General features: G+C 34.5%; 1 protein-coding gene across 2 annotated transcripts; it reads left to right on the forward strand.

Moving 5' to 3' along the window:
• The first annotated feature begins 752 nt into the window (after positions 1–752).
• On the forward strand, positions 753–15,032 carry LOC125669967 (protein PERCC1-like). Of its 2 annotated transcripts, none has more exons than XM_048904851.2 (2): positions 753–1,111; positions 13,889–15,032. In XM_048904851.2, exon 2 carries the CDS (start codon positions 13,936–13,938, stop codon positions 14,839–14,841), a length of 906 nt encoding a protein of 301 aa, XP_048760808.1. In that variant the 5' UTR covers positions 753–1,111; positions 13,889–13,935; the 3' UTR covers positions 14,842–15,032. The 2 variants fall into 2 exon arrangements, with proteins under 2 accessions (XP_048760808.1, XP_048760807.1); XM_048904850.2 differs by lacking the exon at positions 753–1,111 and adding an exon at positions 9,355–9,624.
• Positions 15,033–16,165: the final 1,133 nt, after the last annotated feature.

Consider the following 16,165-nt stretch of genomic DNA (forward strand, 5'->3'; position numbering starts at 1 on the left):
TCTTTATATGTATAATGACGTTATGAAATAACTTACGTAACGTAAGCCATTTGATTTCACCCCCAGACCAAAGGAAAAGGTCGAAATTTAAAGTGTATATTCTTGACAAATTAAATCTTCGACGTTTTCGGCCATCCTTATTTGTGTAATATAATCATCTTCAGAAGGAAAAGAATAGCGTCGGGAAGTTTTGACATCGACTTCATCTTTCGTTAAAATAGAAATAAGGACCCATCAAACTGAATTCGTTTTACTAAATCATGTGTAAAACATTAAAGGGTAGTACCACAGAATCAAAAATCAGTAATAACACGCTGTATGCGAATAAGAAAGTCACGTGGTCAGCACTCTCGTTTTGGAAAGAAATTGTCAAATTTTGAACCTATTTTCACAGAGGGTTTTTTTTTTTTCGGGGGGGGGGGGTCTTATTTTTACAAATGCAAATTGTGCATGTTTTTCCCCCTAATGAATTTAGTTTTCGGATTTGTTACAGAATAGGGCTGTAAAATAAAGTTTTCGACGGTAGATCATACGTGAAGCTGTATTCCAGAGTTTACGATTGAACTATAGTATACTCCATGACTGGACACCATAGTCTCAAATTGAAAAACATAAATCAAGGCTGAAAACTCTTTTACGTTTAAGAAAAAGTAGAATAAAATAAAACAAAACAATGTGAAATTATGGTTTACAAGCTAGTTTAAAAATGTAAGCTCTTTCAATGAAATCTGTAATTATTACAAAAAAAAAGTATTGACAGACAGATGGGCGGACAAGCCATTACTACACATTTAAGGCTCCTGTATCTTAGAAGTTGAGAAATGATAGATGACCGAAATAATTTATTGTGTAAATATGCCATCTATGAATTCATGATTAACATGATTCTTGGTAATTTATTTGATATTCACATAAACCACAACAGTCGTTTGTTTGGGGATTTTTACTGTTGAATTTGAAACTTTAGTCAAATCAAGATTCCTGCAAAGCTAAAACAAGTTGAAGTTTATTCTAGTTCTTATCATCGTCTCAAAATCAACGCCCTTTGTTTATGTACAGAAGATAACGGCATTGAGCCAGTCTTCACTTTGCGCTTCTTGCACGGACAACGGTAGGTTTGTTGTATTTTTTTGATAAAATTTCTACTGACATTTTGCAATTTCATTTTTCCCTTTTGACATTGTGGTGTTTTGTTGTGTGTGGTTTTCTTTAAATTCTTTATTCTATATGTATGTACGTGTGTACACTGTCTTTTGATAATTATTTGATGTTTAAAGTGTTGATTCATTTTATATTAATAAAAATAATGAAGATCACGTTTTTGCTGAGAAAAATCCCTTTTTCTGTATGTTATTTTAAAATTTCAAATAATGAATAAAATATCAGTGCATCTTAAATTCAAAAGTTGTTTATTGGTCTTACATACAATGTCAAATAAATATTAATACAGGATTAATCTAAATTCACTTGGCGATTTGTAACAAAATTTATCAATATATATTTCTCCTTAATAGCTAGAGAATATTTATTAAATCAGGGGTTCTATTATATCAGAGAGTATTTAATTGATATATATAAATACACGTGGTATATTCATTTAACATACAGTTTACTACAGTTTATGGAGAATTTATCAAGAGATATGTTTCTTTTCCATAAAAAAGAATTTTTTTTTTGAAAACTCGCAAGAAAAGTTTATTCCTTTAGTGGACATTGATGTATCATTTTGCTAGGGCATGTAAAATCTAAAATAGATTTTTAAATACGTGTTGATTTTGCAAGAATTACTATCTTATCATTCGGCAAAAAAAAAATTCCATTCCCGGCTCCCCCTCTAACTTTATCTTTGACGAACCAATTTGGATGATAATTTTCTCACAGTAGAGACGGACCTGGATGTGTCAGTCCGTTTTGACACTTTTTGTTTCGCTTGTCTTATCGCCTCTTTGGAGATTTCTCTAATTCCCATGTTTTAGACCCTCTGCTGTCCTCCGTATCACCAGCGTGTCGGTACGCTCATTCTTACACCTAAATCCCTATTATATACAATGTGGCGATATTTACTTTAGTGTCTATATATCGAATGATATTGAAAAGTTGAATCTCTAATTAAGGTCGCATTCTCACCTGGTTCACAACAAGATGAGATAAAACCCGTGGTCAGAGATTTGCCGGACTTTCTAAGCACTGACAGTGCTCCCTCCGTTCTCAGCTGGGGAATGTCTATTAAATTAGTATACTTATGGTTTAAATATTTCCCCATGTCGTGACTAAGTTTGTTATGTTTAAACAATCGTTGTCACAGAAAGACGCCAAGTTTTTATTCTTAATCTTGTGCATGAATAGAATTCTTTTCTTCATACTTTTGTGAAAAATTATCAAGAACACACATTGTCGCGTGTTTCTTCAAACCACTGATATAATTTCTAGTGGTATTATAATTCTGTATATGTGTTTAATTACTTTATGATGTAATCAATGGATAAGTTAATGGTAATGACAAGTGCATGCATACAGTCAACATTCTCATAGTATATTCGAAAGTGAGTAATGTGATTTTAACTTAAGACTAGAGGTTACATTTATATGGATGAAATGCTGATACAGGTGAAATATAAATCTATATGTACATGTATCCAGTCATTAATCTACATAATTCATGAATTCATTGAAAAAAAAAATGAATATATAGATAAATAAATAAGGTATTTTCAAGCATGACGATAGAATCTAACTTAATTCTAATTTTATCTTGATAAATTGAATAAACTTATTCATAACTCAGAAAAGATCGAGTCAAAAACCGGCTCTCTAACGGTTTCTGTGTAGCGTAGCTTGTGGACATCATTCTTATTTACAGATATCAAATTATGTCCGTAGAGTTATTGATTCTGAAAAGTTATCGTATTCTTTGGAAAGTTCATTGACAACTATTGAATCGAAAATATTAAAACTGCATCCTTCGTAGAACTGTAATTAAATTTGTTGTGACAAAGCAATCTAGTCCTGTTTATTGTTGTTTAAATTCATTCTGGATCCATTTTGTTTAACAATTACTTAAACGCTCATCTAGCTGTCTTTCGAAAATAAATTAGATATTTTGATAATCGGTAAAGTATTCCATACCATTGCTATGTTATTTGATTATTATTTTCTAATGGTTATAGATTTTATTATCATTTCAATTTCTTTTCTTTCTCTCTCTCTCTTCCTTCTTATTTATTTATTTGATTTTAATAGAATATAATATGCAATACTATTTACATCAACAAATGTATCCATTGTGAAAATATATATTGTCCTCAGTCGTTACATGAACATGGCTGGCAATACAGTGTCTGGTATTCTGGTATACGAAATACAACATGTATTATACATTTCAACATATCGTAACATTCGTTGTCTAAATTTGATTATAGTTTAATAATAGAATCTAATCAAACGTTGATTATAAAAGCATTCCTTTAAAACAAATTTTGAATTATTTCTGTACTATATGTACAATGCATCTATTTTCTTTTAGAGTGGGGCGTTAGTATACCGTGTTAATTTCTAAAAATGAATTAACGGAACTCATTAAAATGTACTCACTAACTAAGAAACGTATATTTTAACTGGCGTGAAAACTAAATACGAAATCCACAGTTCACTAATTATGAAGAGAAATTATTAAATTTTCACTTTGAAGTCCTGCTGAAGAAGAAAAACAGTCGAACATTTCAGAGAGCATTTTGCTCAGTTAATTGTTCGTTCGAATAAAGTAGTATTTCGTTCGGAATAAATTAATTTCTCTTTTCGACAAAAAGTTTTTCGTTAAGATATATATCCTTTAGATGATTTAATTCTTCGTCGGACAATCAAGTCGAGGAAGTAGAAAGAAGAATTGATTTGTCTGAACGAAAAACTAATTCGTCCGAACGATTAGAATATCTTTTCCGTGGCTTTGCAAGCCGTCATTGTCAGCAAACTAGTCCAAAGCATAAATTTTACTTTCACGTTAAAAAAAAATGCAGAAAGACGTTGAAAATAAAAATTCTGCTGGTTCATTTTAGACATTATTATGAATTGATTATTTTTCCCTCCTCTTTTCAGATGACATCGGCATACTTATGTTTTGTGATACCAATATCTACATTATTTTTATAATTCATACATATTTAACGAATGAGTGTCTGGGTTATTGGCACAGTGTGTTATAGGGGTAGCTTGGTTTATATAAAGGTGCAGTGTGTTATAGGGGGTAGCTTGGTTTATATAGTAAGTTTATTCAAGTAATACAACTTTTGGCAGTTCAGCCCATTAGTATTTAAATGTAACAATAAAATAAATACATATAGTTAGTCTAAAAAGGAGGGTGAAACCCCTGATCAATTGTTCCACATATAAATGTATAAAAGTACCGTGTGTTATAGGGGGTAGCTTGGTTTATAAAGGTACCGTGCGTTATAGGGGTAGCTTGGTTTATATAAAGGTACAGTGTGTTATAGGGGGTAGCTTGGTTTATATAAAGGTACAGTGTGTTATGGAGGGTAGCTTGCTTTATATAATGGTACAGTGTGTTATAGGGGGTAGCTTGGTTTATCTAATGGTAAAGCGTGTTATAGGGGGTAGCTTGGTTTATATAAAGGTACCGTGCGTTATAGGGGGTAGCTTGGTTTATATAAAGGTACAGCGTGTTATAGGGGGTAGCTTGGTTTATATAAAGGTACCGTGCGTTATAGGGGTAGCTTGGTTTATATAAAGGTACAGTGTGTTATAGGGGGTAGCTTGGTTTATATAAAGGTACAGTGTGTTATGGAGGGTAGCTTGCTTTATATAATGGTACAGTGTGTTATAGGGGGTAGCTTGGTTTATCTAATGGTAAAGCGTGTTATAGGGGGTAGCTTGGTTTATATAAAGGTACCGTGCGTTATAGGGGGTAGCTTGGTTTATAAAGGTACAGCGTGTTATAGGGGGTAGCTTGGTTTATAAAGGTACAGCGTGTTATAGGGGGTAGCTTGGTTTATATAAAGGTACCGTGCGTTATAGGGGGTAGCTTGGTTTATAATGGTACAGCGTATTATAGGGGGTAGCTTGGTTTATATAAATGTACATTGTGTTATAGGGAGTAGCTCGGTTTATATAAAGGTACAGCGTGTTATAAGGGGTAGCTTGGTTTATATAAAGGTACAGCGTGTTATAGGGGGTAGCTTGGTTTATAAAGGTACAGCATGTTATAGGGGGTAGCTTGGTTTATAAAGGTACAGCGTGTTATAGGGGGTAGCTTGGTTTATATAAATGTACAATGTGTTATAGGGGGTAGCTTGGTTTATATAAATGTACAGTGTGTTATAGGGGGTAGCTTGGTTTATATAAAGGTACAGTGTGTTATGGGGTAGCTTGGTTTATATAAAGGTACAGTGTGTTATAAGGGTAGCTTGGTTTATATAAAGGTACAGTGTGTTATAGGGGGTAGCTTGGTTTATATAAAGGTACAGTGTGTTATAGGGGGTAGCTTGCTTTATATAAAGGTACAGTGTGTTATAGGGGGTAGCTTGGTTTATATAAAGGTACAGTGTGTTATAGGGGGTAGCTTGGTTTATATAAAGGTACAGCGTGTTATAGGGGGTAGCTTGGTTTATATAAAGGTACAGTGTGTCCGCGAAGCCGACTATGCAGACTGTTACCTCCTTGCGTGCATTGTTTTAGTTTCTTCATATACAAACTTTTTTGACATAACGTTTTCCCCGCAGAACTTCATGCTAACATTTTTGTCACAGGAGTAAGGCATTTTGAAGAAAGTTTGTGAGAACACAATGTTTACATCTAATTTTCTATAGACAAATGATAAAGTTGTACAAAGGTCTGCCCGTGCTTTTCCCCGTGAAAGGTCTACCCGTGTTCCTGACCCTTTCCACGTTATAGGTTCCGTTTGATATACCATCATAGAAGAACGTGTTCGGAAACTTCGTTATTGGCAACATGAGTACATTTTTGTCTGTGAATATGTTATCCCGCACAGCGCGGGAACATGTTCGAGGTTTGAGAAATCACACTGCCTCGCTCGTTTGGAGTTTTACGTCCTTTTGAGAATTTTTCACGCATGTAGAGATGTGAAGTGCCACAAATTTTGACCTATGCTAGTAGCCTTGGTCCATTTAGCACAAATTCCGACCGTGGGACCCAGTTTTTAAAGTATCATCACTTTCACTTCTAATGCCGAGCGCTGGGCGAAATAACAAGTATTCCTTTTTTAAAATATTCGAACTCGCGGCCTTCCTATCACTAAGCGAGCACTCCTCAGATTGACCTACCGCGTGACGGTAGTGTGAATGGAGACGAAGGTTTCAGACGTGTTTTACGTATTTTCATTGGTTTGAACATATTTCATAGCATATACGATATACAACAGGTTTGAACATAAGTTCTTACAACTTAACGAGTTTCTCACGTTAGATCAATTGATAAGAATTAGTCTAAAAATTATGAGAACACAATTTATACATGTATTACAGTACTAATTTTCTTATATTTGTTAATGGGTTCTGCTTTGTAACATATTCCAGGAACGATGTTTCAATTCTAAATTAATGACAACTTGTTATGTGACAGTCACGATTCAATCGTGTGGTGTCATAATAAAGTGATGCTATTTAATTAAGAAATGAATTTTATTTTAGAAAATACTTGAGGTTATGAAATGCGATGCTTCACGACGACGCACCTCATGAAGAGCGTTAGCAAAATTCATGAAAAGTATCCCGGGATGAGGCGTTTCAGTTCATACCCTCATGTATTTTCAAAAATGAAACGTATTTCTTATAAAGATCTACATTCTACTTCCTATGGCTATTATTGCAATTTGTAAAGCTACCAAAGACAGAATCATTGGAAATGTAAATATTTAAATGTGTCACAATCATGAATTTAAAAATGAAGGTCCAGTGTCGCGACAGGCGTTGGTACGTTAAAGAACCCTCATTGGTACGGTCCTGAGCGCTAAGCATAAGTCTATATTTGTGGTATTTCACATATAGCTGGTGACGTCTCACTATGAGGGGGAAATTCTCAAAGAGGCGTTAAACAAAGATAATCGAGCGAAACGATTTTAGTAATAACATTTTCAGAATATCGACTTCGAATCAGTAATTCATTAAAACCATCACATGACCAACTATATTTCACACCCCAATGACTTTATAGAAATGATATCTGTATTTTCAAATGAAGTATAATAACAAAAGTTGGACTTTTCTCTGTTCATATTTTGTGTTTGAGAATCTTTATGTGTGTATATTCTCGGCGATCGCAAACCTCATAAGAACGATTTTCGAGAACACAGATTCCGAAAGCGCTTTTAGAGCGCGTTTGGAACCCACGTCTCGATCCACGAATGCCGATAACGTGTTCGCATGTCAATTCTCGAACGCAAAGAGCGAACACATTAAGTACTGCAGTTATTGACATTTTAATTCCTTTTGAAAATATGAATCAAGACAACTATTATGATAGAACGATAGATATATAAACTTATGTATCACATAGAATATAAAAGAACGTCTGAAACCTTCGACGCCATCTTGTTTTCGAATCACACTACCAAGTTGTCAAATATCAAGCCTCTTCTCGTGATGTGTGCTCGTCATTCAAATATCAAGCATCTTCTCGTGATGTGTGCTCGTCATTCGGGATCAACATATCAAGCACGAAAACATGTATCCGGGGCGTGCCAAGATTGAGAGTTTCGAACGCGTTTTTTAAGTGTTAACAGAAAAGAGAAAAATGGAAGAAGAAAAATATAGGGTTAGGAATGACGTAAAAAGGAAACACACCCCCAATCGGAAAATAGTCGTTCGTGCTCTGAACTTTATGTATTTCATACGAATCTATTCGGGTGTCCATTTGAGTCATATTAATTCTTGTCACTTTGACACTGTACTTTGTGAATTCTAATGAAAACGTCGCAAAAACTTGGAGCAAAAGATCACGAAACATTCAAACACTATTTGCTTTCATAAAACACACACACGCACACTCTCTCTAGAAAAGAAAAATCATACATATCATCAGCTAATTTATTTTGCTATAATCAATGTATGCATTTGTGAACAAAAATTATTATGAAAAATGATTTAAAAGGATATTTTAGAAGAAAAAAACCCACCATGTTGTAAAACAAAATTTATATATGTCGTGAAAATATTATAACAAACACATTTGAGTGACAGAAGTTCTTGTGAATAATTAAGTGGTTAGAGTGCTGGAATTGATGAGTAATGGAACGTTTTCTAAGCCCGGATCCGATCCCAAAGATCACCAATACTCTACTTTTTCTTAATTTTACCATTAAAGCGAATTTCCCTTTTTTTTTCTTCCTTTTTAAAAAAAACAACAAAAAAACACCAAAAATATCTCATGAGTTAAAATTGTACTGTTCTTTCCATATATCTATATTTGTATACCATTCATTAATGACTTTTAAATTTATCTATTGATCTATATCTATCTATACATGTATATCTATTTATCTATCTACATGTATCTATCAAAGCAATAAGCACTTCAAAAGAGCTTGATTAAGAATCTAGAGAATTTAGAATCCCTCTTTGAGAAATCTGTTTATATTAAGACTAGTAAAAACAAGATTTAAAATTATCTTTTGTGATTTTAATGAATTACTGATTCAAAGTCGATGCCATTTTTCTGATAGAAACGTTTGTCCTTGGAGAAGATAGAGAGGCGGTTTTTTCTCTCTTTATTCTGGAATATAAATGTTCTTAAGACATTGTGTTTGGTCAGTTGTTGGGCAAATTACTTATATTATTGGTCATAAATATATTATACAAAAACGTCAGTCTTTCCAGAACGTCAATCGTCCAAAATTGTATGTAGTAACAATTTTAGTGCGATTTACTTATGCGAAGTACATTTGAAATGTATGTGTTTTTTGTTTTGTTTTTGGGTTTCGTTTTTTTTTTCTCTCTCTCAAATGTATATTGTCATTGGAAATACATTGTAGATGTAATTAAGTCAAAGAATTTTTAAAAGAATAAATATGTAACTAAAAGATTTATATGTGATTCTTTTTTGTTTAAAATGACAATATCAAAATGTTTTTATTTTGGTACTATTTTGTAGCAATATTGGAATGATTAAAAGCCATGAATTTCAACGAACAAATTTCTTTTCAATTTTCTTTATCATATGCCTAAAAAGCACATAATTTTATAGTCGAACACGAAATTAAAATTCATTCACTGACTTAGGTAATATGACTGATGCTTTGGGTAATCGCATGTTATACGTGATCGATTGGTCTTTCCGCCATGGATTGGCTGTCGACTACGAGAAGTCCACCCTCTGTTATCTTGTGTAAACTATGGGGTATTACCGTCCGTAGTCTCTAACCGATAACAAACAACATATTCAAATATTCTTAGGGTTTCCTATCTGTTTTTACGTTGGATAAAACCTACCCTAAAGTGTGAAGAGTTTTTATTCTAACACAGAATTCACTTGTCGGGCTGTCTTTAGTCATTTATCATCAGCATTATAATCACGATCCACATTGCTGTAAATATGGACTAACAGTGGCTGGATTGTGTTATGCAGTGTCATATTTCTTGGAACCATGTGTTTATAGCTGTAAGTATTTTGCCTGTTTGTTCCTTGTTGGTCGCTAGCTTTTGTTGAGCGTTTTGGGAAAGCATTTTTTTCTTTTATACCCTGTGCAGAATGTGTAGGTTTGTGTAGTCGCTGGCGGTAATTTGTGACACTTTACAAATTACCAATCTGATCTCTTATCTTTGCCATTGTCGCCTCTGTACAACTTCTACTACACATTTCTTATTGAAAGACTTAACCACAACACCATGTGTACCCTCCATACGTAGCTGATGATACCAAGTTTCCGCAATGGATTTGACAGCATAAAAAAGCTTTATAAAAAAGAATTAAGATCCAAATTTGTGCTGTATGCAGTACGAGGCAATGTGCGTCATACAACACAAATGCACTTTAGTTGCCTCTCGATGTTTGTGGGTGTGTATGGCCGTACTTGGGTATATAACTAATTAAACACTCGTAACTTGATGTGAAAACATTGGAGCAGAACAAAGAAATCAAGAGTGTATTGTTGTCACAGTCGATCAGTGATGGATGGTCTCTTCAGTAAAGAAGGTAGAAAAAGAACAATCTGAAGTGCAAACACCCTTAACTGCTATATCAACAGATTTGTCTATTTGTGTTGATCATCTACCGATGAACTGTGTGTGGACAAATCTTACAACACCTTTATCATTTCGTAAAATGCTATGCACCGCCAAGTGTCCACGGCGACATAAATACTGCATTGGGTCTGCTTCCAAACCTTTATTCGGCCATGTTTATTGCCAGTTAGGGGTAAAATGTTGTGTAATATTCCATCGCTTATGTTAGCATATCGTTCAAAACCATTTATAAATCTTTAAAATGTTGATAAAGAGTTTAAATTTGAAGGAAAATAAAATCCACAACCACTTTATTCCATATCATATCTACCGAACCACAATCGCCGCCTTATTCACATATCTTGTATTTTCTATTGAGTCTGGTTTTAAATCACTGTACTAATATCGTTTGGCAGTGGAATTATCTTCAGGGTGTTCCAACAGAAAGTCATTTCTGGGCATGAAGAATGAGTAAACTAACTCTACCCCAGGTACCATTTCCTGCCAAATTTACGGCACAAAACACGTGTGGCAAAAGAAATTTATGTTTCTAATTTAAATATCTGTATAAAGGAATGCATATTTTGTATTTTAAATCGACATCTAATATATAATGCCCTGCTCATTCACAGTTGTTTACTTTCGAATTTTCACGGGCAACGCTCCTATATTAATTTCTTCAAACTAGATTTCAATATTCTGCAAATGTAAATAATCCATTTTATGAATATATATTCTGTAACCCGTTGATTAATTTGAATCCAGTTTTTTCCCCAAAAATCCCTGTCGTAAATCAGGGTACCCATTGAATGAGAAGGATATGTACTTGAAGATCTCGATTGGCCCTTCTGTTCGCTGACCGCTTGCAGGATGACCACAGTCAGCTGGAGAAGTTACTGTTGATCATTCAAACGCCTCTCCGGTGCCGTTGTCCCAGAGGTGACAATCGTATCTATACCCGGGATATATTTTTCCCAATTTAGCAGATCCCCTTTTAAATTAAACTCTTGGGTGATGTATAGGGGGAAGTTTATGAGACTTTAGTTTTGACATCTGACAGTGAGCTTTTACTTATAGAAATACGAGCCTCAATGCAAATTCTGGATAAAAAGGTCTTTTTCGTATGGTTCCATTTTCATGTCGGTGCAGGAAGGTGATTGATGGGTTAGAGCAATGTGCCCGGAGCAGTGCTCATAGTGTGTTGAGAGGAAACAGTCGACCTGACACTTTAATACATCTCTTGTTAAACGGAATCTTAGTGCCGGTATAATATGTTCATTGAAAATCACTGCAAACATTCTGTGCAATATTAAGTGCTCGGGATGGAAAACGAAACGACGGCCTAAACGAAGAAACTAATACGCCTGCTTTGACATGAGCCTTTTTTAATATAGATGATTTTGACATTCTTCAACAAGGTTTATCTACTGCTAACGATGAAAATATGATATCCAAACCACTTTATCGAGTAATATTGTAAATCTTAGGGAAATTAGATATGAAAATCTAAGGATATCCTACGTTTATTGAACATTATGTTATAGTTGTAAACGTGATGATAAGCATTTTATTTTCCACACGTGTTGTCTTGCGTTTTAAAATATATTTTGTACATATTTATTTAGAGCTACCTGGTCAAGTGCTGATTGGAAAATACCATATAACAACACATTCGAAGCAACAATTTTCTCACTGTCAAAAAAATCAAATATTGACATGGGTTAAATGTGGCACTTCGTGGCAAGAGTTTCCTTTTGGGTGTAGAATGGCGGCAGACGGTAGAAAAAATGCTTAAAAGTTTTCCGTTTCTTTGTTCTTCTTGGTTAACTATGTTGGACAAAACAAGGTATTCTTTAAGTAGAATTTAAGAATGCAAGAAATTATATTATCATATTAGTTGGCGTTAGTGGCTGGGGTTACACGATAGAAACTGTTGTAGCTGAATGTAGACGTCCAGTCAGCTACAGCCAGGTGAATGTTCTGCAGCTAGAAACAATGCAACAACTTTCCTGTTTCTTGGGTCATTATCAAAATTTCAAACAGTTCCTTATTCCGTAAACAATAAAGAGTCTGTGCGGTAAAGACTTTGTGGAAGCAGTGTTTGCAACATGCTTGTCCTTACTGTTGCTTAACTTCAACTATATTGAACGGAAATATTTTTGTTTGACTGAAACACCACCAGCTGTAATTTTTCACTCATTCTGTGACATCATCAGCTGTAAATAAAGTATTGCATTAGACTTATGCTTAGCACTCAGGGATGTAGCAGTGAGGGTTCTTTAATGTGCCAACGCCTGCCGCGACATGGGGCCTAGCTCCGTTTTGATGGTTATATCTTAATTCCGAGGGTTTGGCGAAGGAACAATCACTACCTATGTTTACGCCATTGGCTTGAGTTGGTCATGGCACGAGCGGGATTCGAACTTACAAACTCCCGGTTACGAAGCAAGTGCGCGACCGGTCAATGAAAATATTGTTAATTACAAGCATTTGAAAACATTTTTTGTTTGTTTGGTTTTTAAATAGAATTTTTGCTTACTAGTAATTACATTTTTCACGACTTGCAATACGTTTCTTTGATTGTAATTCTTAACTTTTTACCCTGTCTAGAGGTCTAATTTTCTGTGGCGAACAATTTTGAAATACATGTATTTCCTTAAAGAATGTTTGTCAAATTATCATATTAAACAATGTGTTGTCTTCACCAAGAATTTCCACTAAGCTACTTTTTGTCACATGAACATTCTGAAATCCTAAAGACTGATGTTGACAGGATCAGTTATCGATGTCAGAACTCGTCTTCTCTCTTCCATTCTCATCGATATGCAGGTTTTGTCCTGTGTTTATAGAATTTCAACGAAATTACCTGGGCTAAGAATTAGGGTTGATGGACTCCCCACTGTTGTAAGGACCGAATGTGTTGCAAAAATCAATTGATATGATGAACACCAATATTCAGAAAATCGTTGGTAAAAGGAAATCAAGAGTAAGCTTTTCAGAACACACTTAGTGAATATAATGCTACATTAAGATTCACAGTTCAGTTCAGTTTATTCTCTTCAAGCACTATTGGTACATGAGGCACAATAGTAATATATGTACATTAATTGATAAAACTAGTCAGAGGTACAATATATAAAAAAGAAACATGACAAAAAGTAAATATAAATCTGGGAAGACAGTCACTATACCTTTTTTCCTCAAGCAATTATAGTGACTCACTCTTTGTTTAGTACAGAACAATGAAGCACCTAATTGCATTCGGTTGGTTGGTAAATTTATTTTATATTAGATTTACTCAGGTAATCTTCAAAGTATCTTAATATACTGGAGACCAACGACAGTTTGTTTTAACACAACATGTTACAAGTCAGATATGAATTAAACATTCGAATTGTACCACCTGTTTTGTTCAATTAAACATTGTGAAACCATTATTTTGATGGAGTTCACACGAACGCTTTATCAAGATATTAGAATTCATGCTTAATATATTGATTTTCTTTCATTTCGAGAGATTTTCGAGATAAAAACTGACGAAAAGATATCAATAGTGAGGACCTCCGCCGAGAAATGGACTATGCTCTTTCCGCAGAGTGACATTTTTTCCCTGGCGATCACAGATACGCTCTATGACGTTGTTTGTCCCTCGTCCTGGCACTAACCTACTTTTAAAATACGATTTTGCCTTGTCATTTCAGATACTTCCCGACACGTATGTAGCAGACGATGATTTAAAATTTCCCTGATGCATTTTTCTGCTCTCCCGCGTATAAATGCAAACGAGGCTGCAATGACTGCCATACAGACTTCTAGGATGCCCCAGATCCATGGTCAGGACATCCATCAGACGGTCATCAAGCGACCTTTCGAACCACTCACCAAAGCGGCCGTGGAAACATTCAATGAATGTATCTACAATAAAATAGATGATGATGATTTCAGTGACCATGATTCTCACTACTCAGAAGATCTAGTTGATGACAATTTTGACTTCCCTTTGTCGCAAGGGCCGGATGTGACGCAACAATTGCTTAATTTTGCAGATATGGTGAATGCTGATATTCAGAAATTTTTTGGTAAAAAGAAAGATGAGGACTCTTGCGATATATATGAAGATAAATGGGTCACGACAAAGTCGGGGAGAGAACTGTACTACGCAGATCTTCTTCGCATTGCTCAGGGTGAAAACGTAGATACCAAAAACACAAAAGAGTTATTAACTCTCAACAAAACATCACATGAGAAAACGAACAGTAATAATAAATATAGTGGAAAATTAGACATGAAATTGGGGCTAGGGCCTCTTGAAGACCTATTTAGATATGGATTAAAAGATTTCATATCGGATAAGAAAAAATCTAAGAAACCCAAACGCATTCAAACCGATGTTAAAAAATTCAGTGATTTAACTCCAATGAGTCAACGGAAGCTCCCTCAATCGTTCTGGCAGGAGCCCGGAGGAAACAATCGAACACATGGCAAAGTAAACGGAAACGGTGCTCCAATGATTAACTCCTCTCAACCACCTGATTTCAGTGATTTGCTACATAGCTGGACAAGATATGAAGAAGAAGAATACAGTGGTGGAGATATGTCCTCCAGTGAAATTAGTGTGGCCTCCACGGAGTCCACGACTATGGAACAGTTATAGCCATGTGATCACAATAATTAAGAAATTCTAGTCACCTCAAATAAATTCATTCCAATTCACTTGCCGGAAAACAGGGTAAAGATGTGTGCAATCTACCATCTGTAAAACTTTCACCGTCACAAGAAAGTTTTTTTTCCTTCTCATTTTGACAATGTGTTCTTGAGTTTTAGAATAAAACCTTCATATCTTGATTTTTAAAATCTCTTTTTGGAGAAAATAAATGTCATTCAATATCTAGAATATTGATTGTCAAACTACATTTTCAAGAAAAATCCGCCAAATATTTCAAACGACAAAATAACCCGTATACAGTATTTGTCTATCTCATCTGAGCGTGCCGATATTGAGGTTGTGATGAGGGTCTGTACGTCTTGCTCATGTAGCCTATATATTTCAAAATGAAAAAAAGGAGCAAATTCAAGCATCCAATGTTCATAGAAAGGAGGAAGAGGTATCAGATAGACTTAGGCCAATGTATATATCTATATGTTGAATAAGATATTGTTTGATTTCATTAAACAATAACAAACTAGATCGCAGCTGTCGTAGTCACAACCACCTTAAACACAGTCCACAGCACGCAATAAGGGAGAAGTAAAGCTATAATTATTTACTCGTTACACAACACGCATTAAGGAAGAAGTAAGACTATAATTATTTACTCGTTACACAACACGCATTAAGGGAGAAGTAAGACTATAATTATTTACTCGGTACACAACACGCATTAAGGAAGAAGTAAAACTATAATTATTTACTCGGTACACAACATGCATTAAGGGAAAAGTAAAACTATAATTATTTACTCGGTCCACAACACGCATTAAGGGAGAAGTAAGACTATAATTATTTACTTGTTACACAACACGCATTAAGGAAGAAGTAAAACTATAATTATCGCAAATGACTAAAGTATCCTGTTCTGAAATATGTTTATGGTTCGTAAAGAAGTAAATATATTGTATAGTTTGTTAATCGGAATATTCAAATATCTGGTCCGAAACTGCGTTACCGAGTTTCTCAAAATGCGAAGCTCTATATATATATAATGGAATAAATGTTACAGTTGTAATGAACCACATGGAATGAAACCTGACATACTCGAGGCTAAGGAGATTATACACAGGGATTGCAAAAACATCCGTTTGAAAATCACAGCATTGATGAAATATCAATTAAAGTGATGGGACATTTGCAGGTTTTTTTCGGGTTTTTTGTTGTTGTTTTTTTGTTTTTTTTGTTTTAAGAATTGAATCGAACATAATTTATTGACAAAAACATCAAAAAGATTAGGCACAAATTCAAAAAGTTAGATATCCCTCTC

This window comes from Ostrea edulis, chromosome 4, assembly GCF_947568905.1.
Source record: "Ostrea edulis chromosome 4, xbOstEdul1.1, whole genome shotgun sequence".
NCBI lineage: Eukaryota > Metazoa > Mollusca > Bivalvia > Ostreida > Ostreidae > Ostrea > Ostrea edulis.

What these genes read in the sequence shown, in the direction of transcription:
- LOC125669967 (XM_048904851.2), top strand. Translation starts at nt 13,936, where the DNA reads ATGCATTTTTCTGCTCTCCCGCGTATAAATGCAAACGAGGCTGCAATG.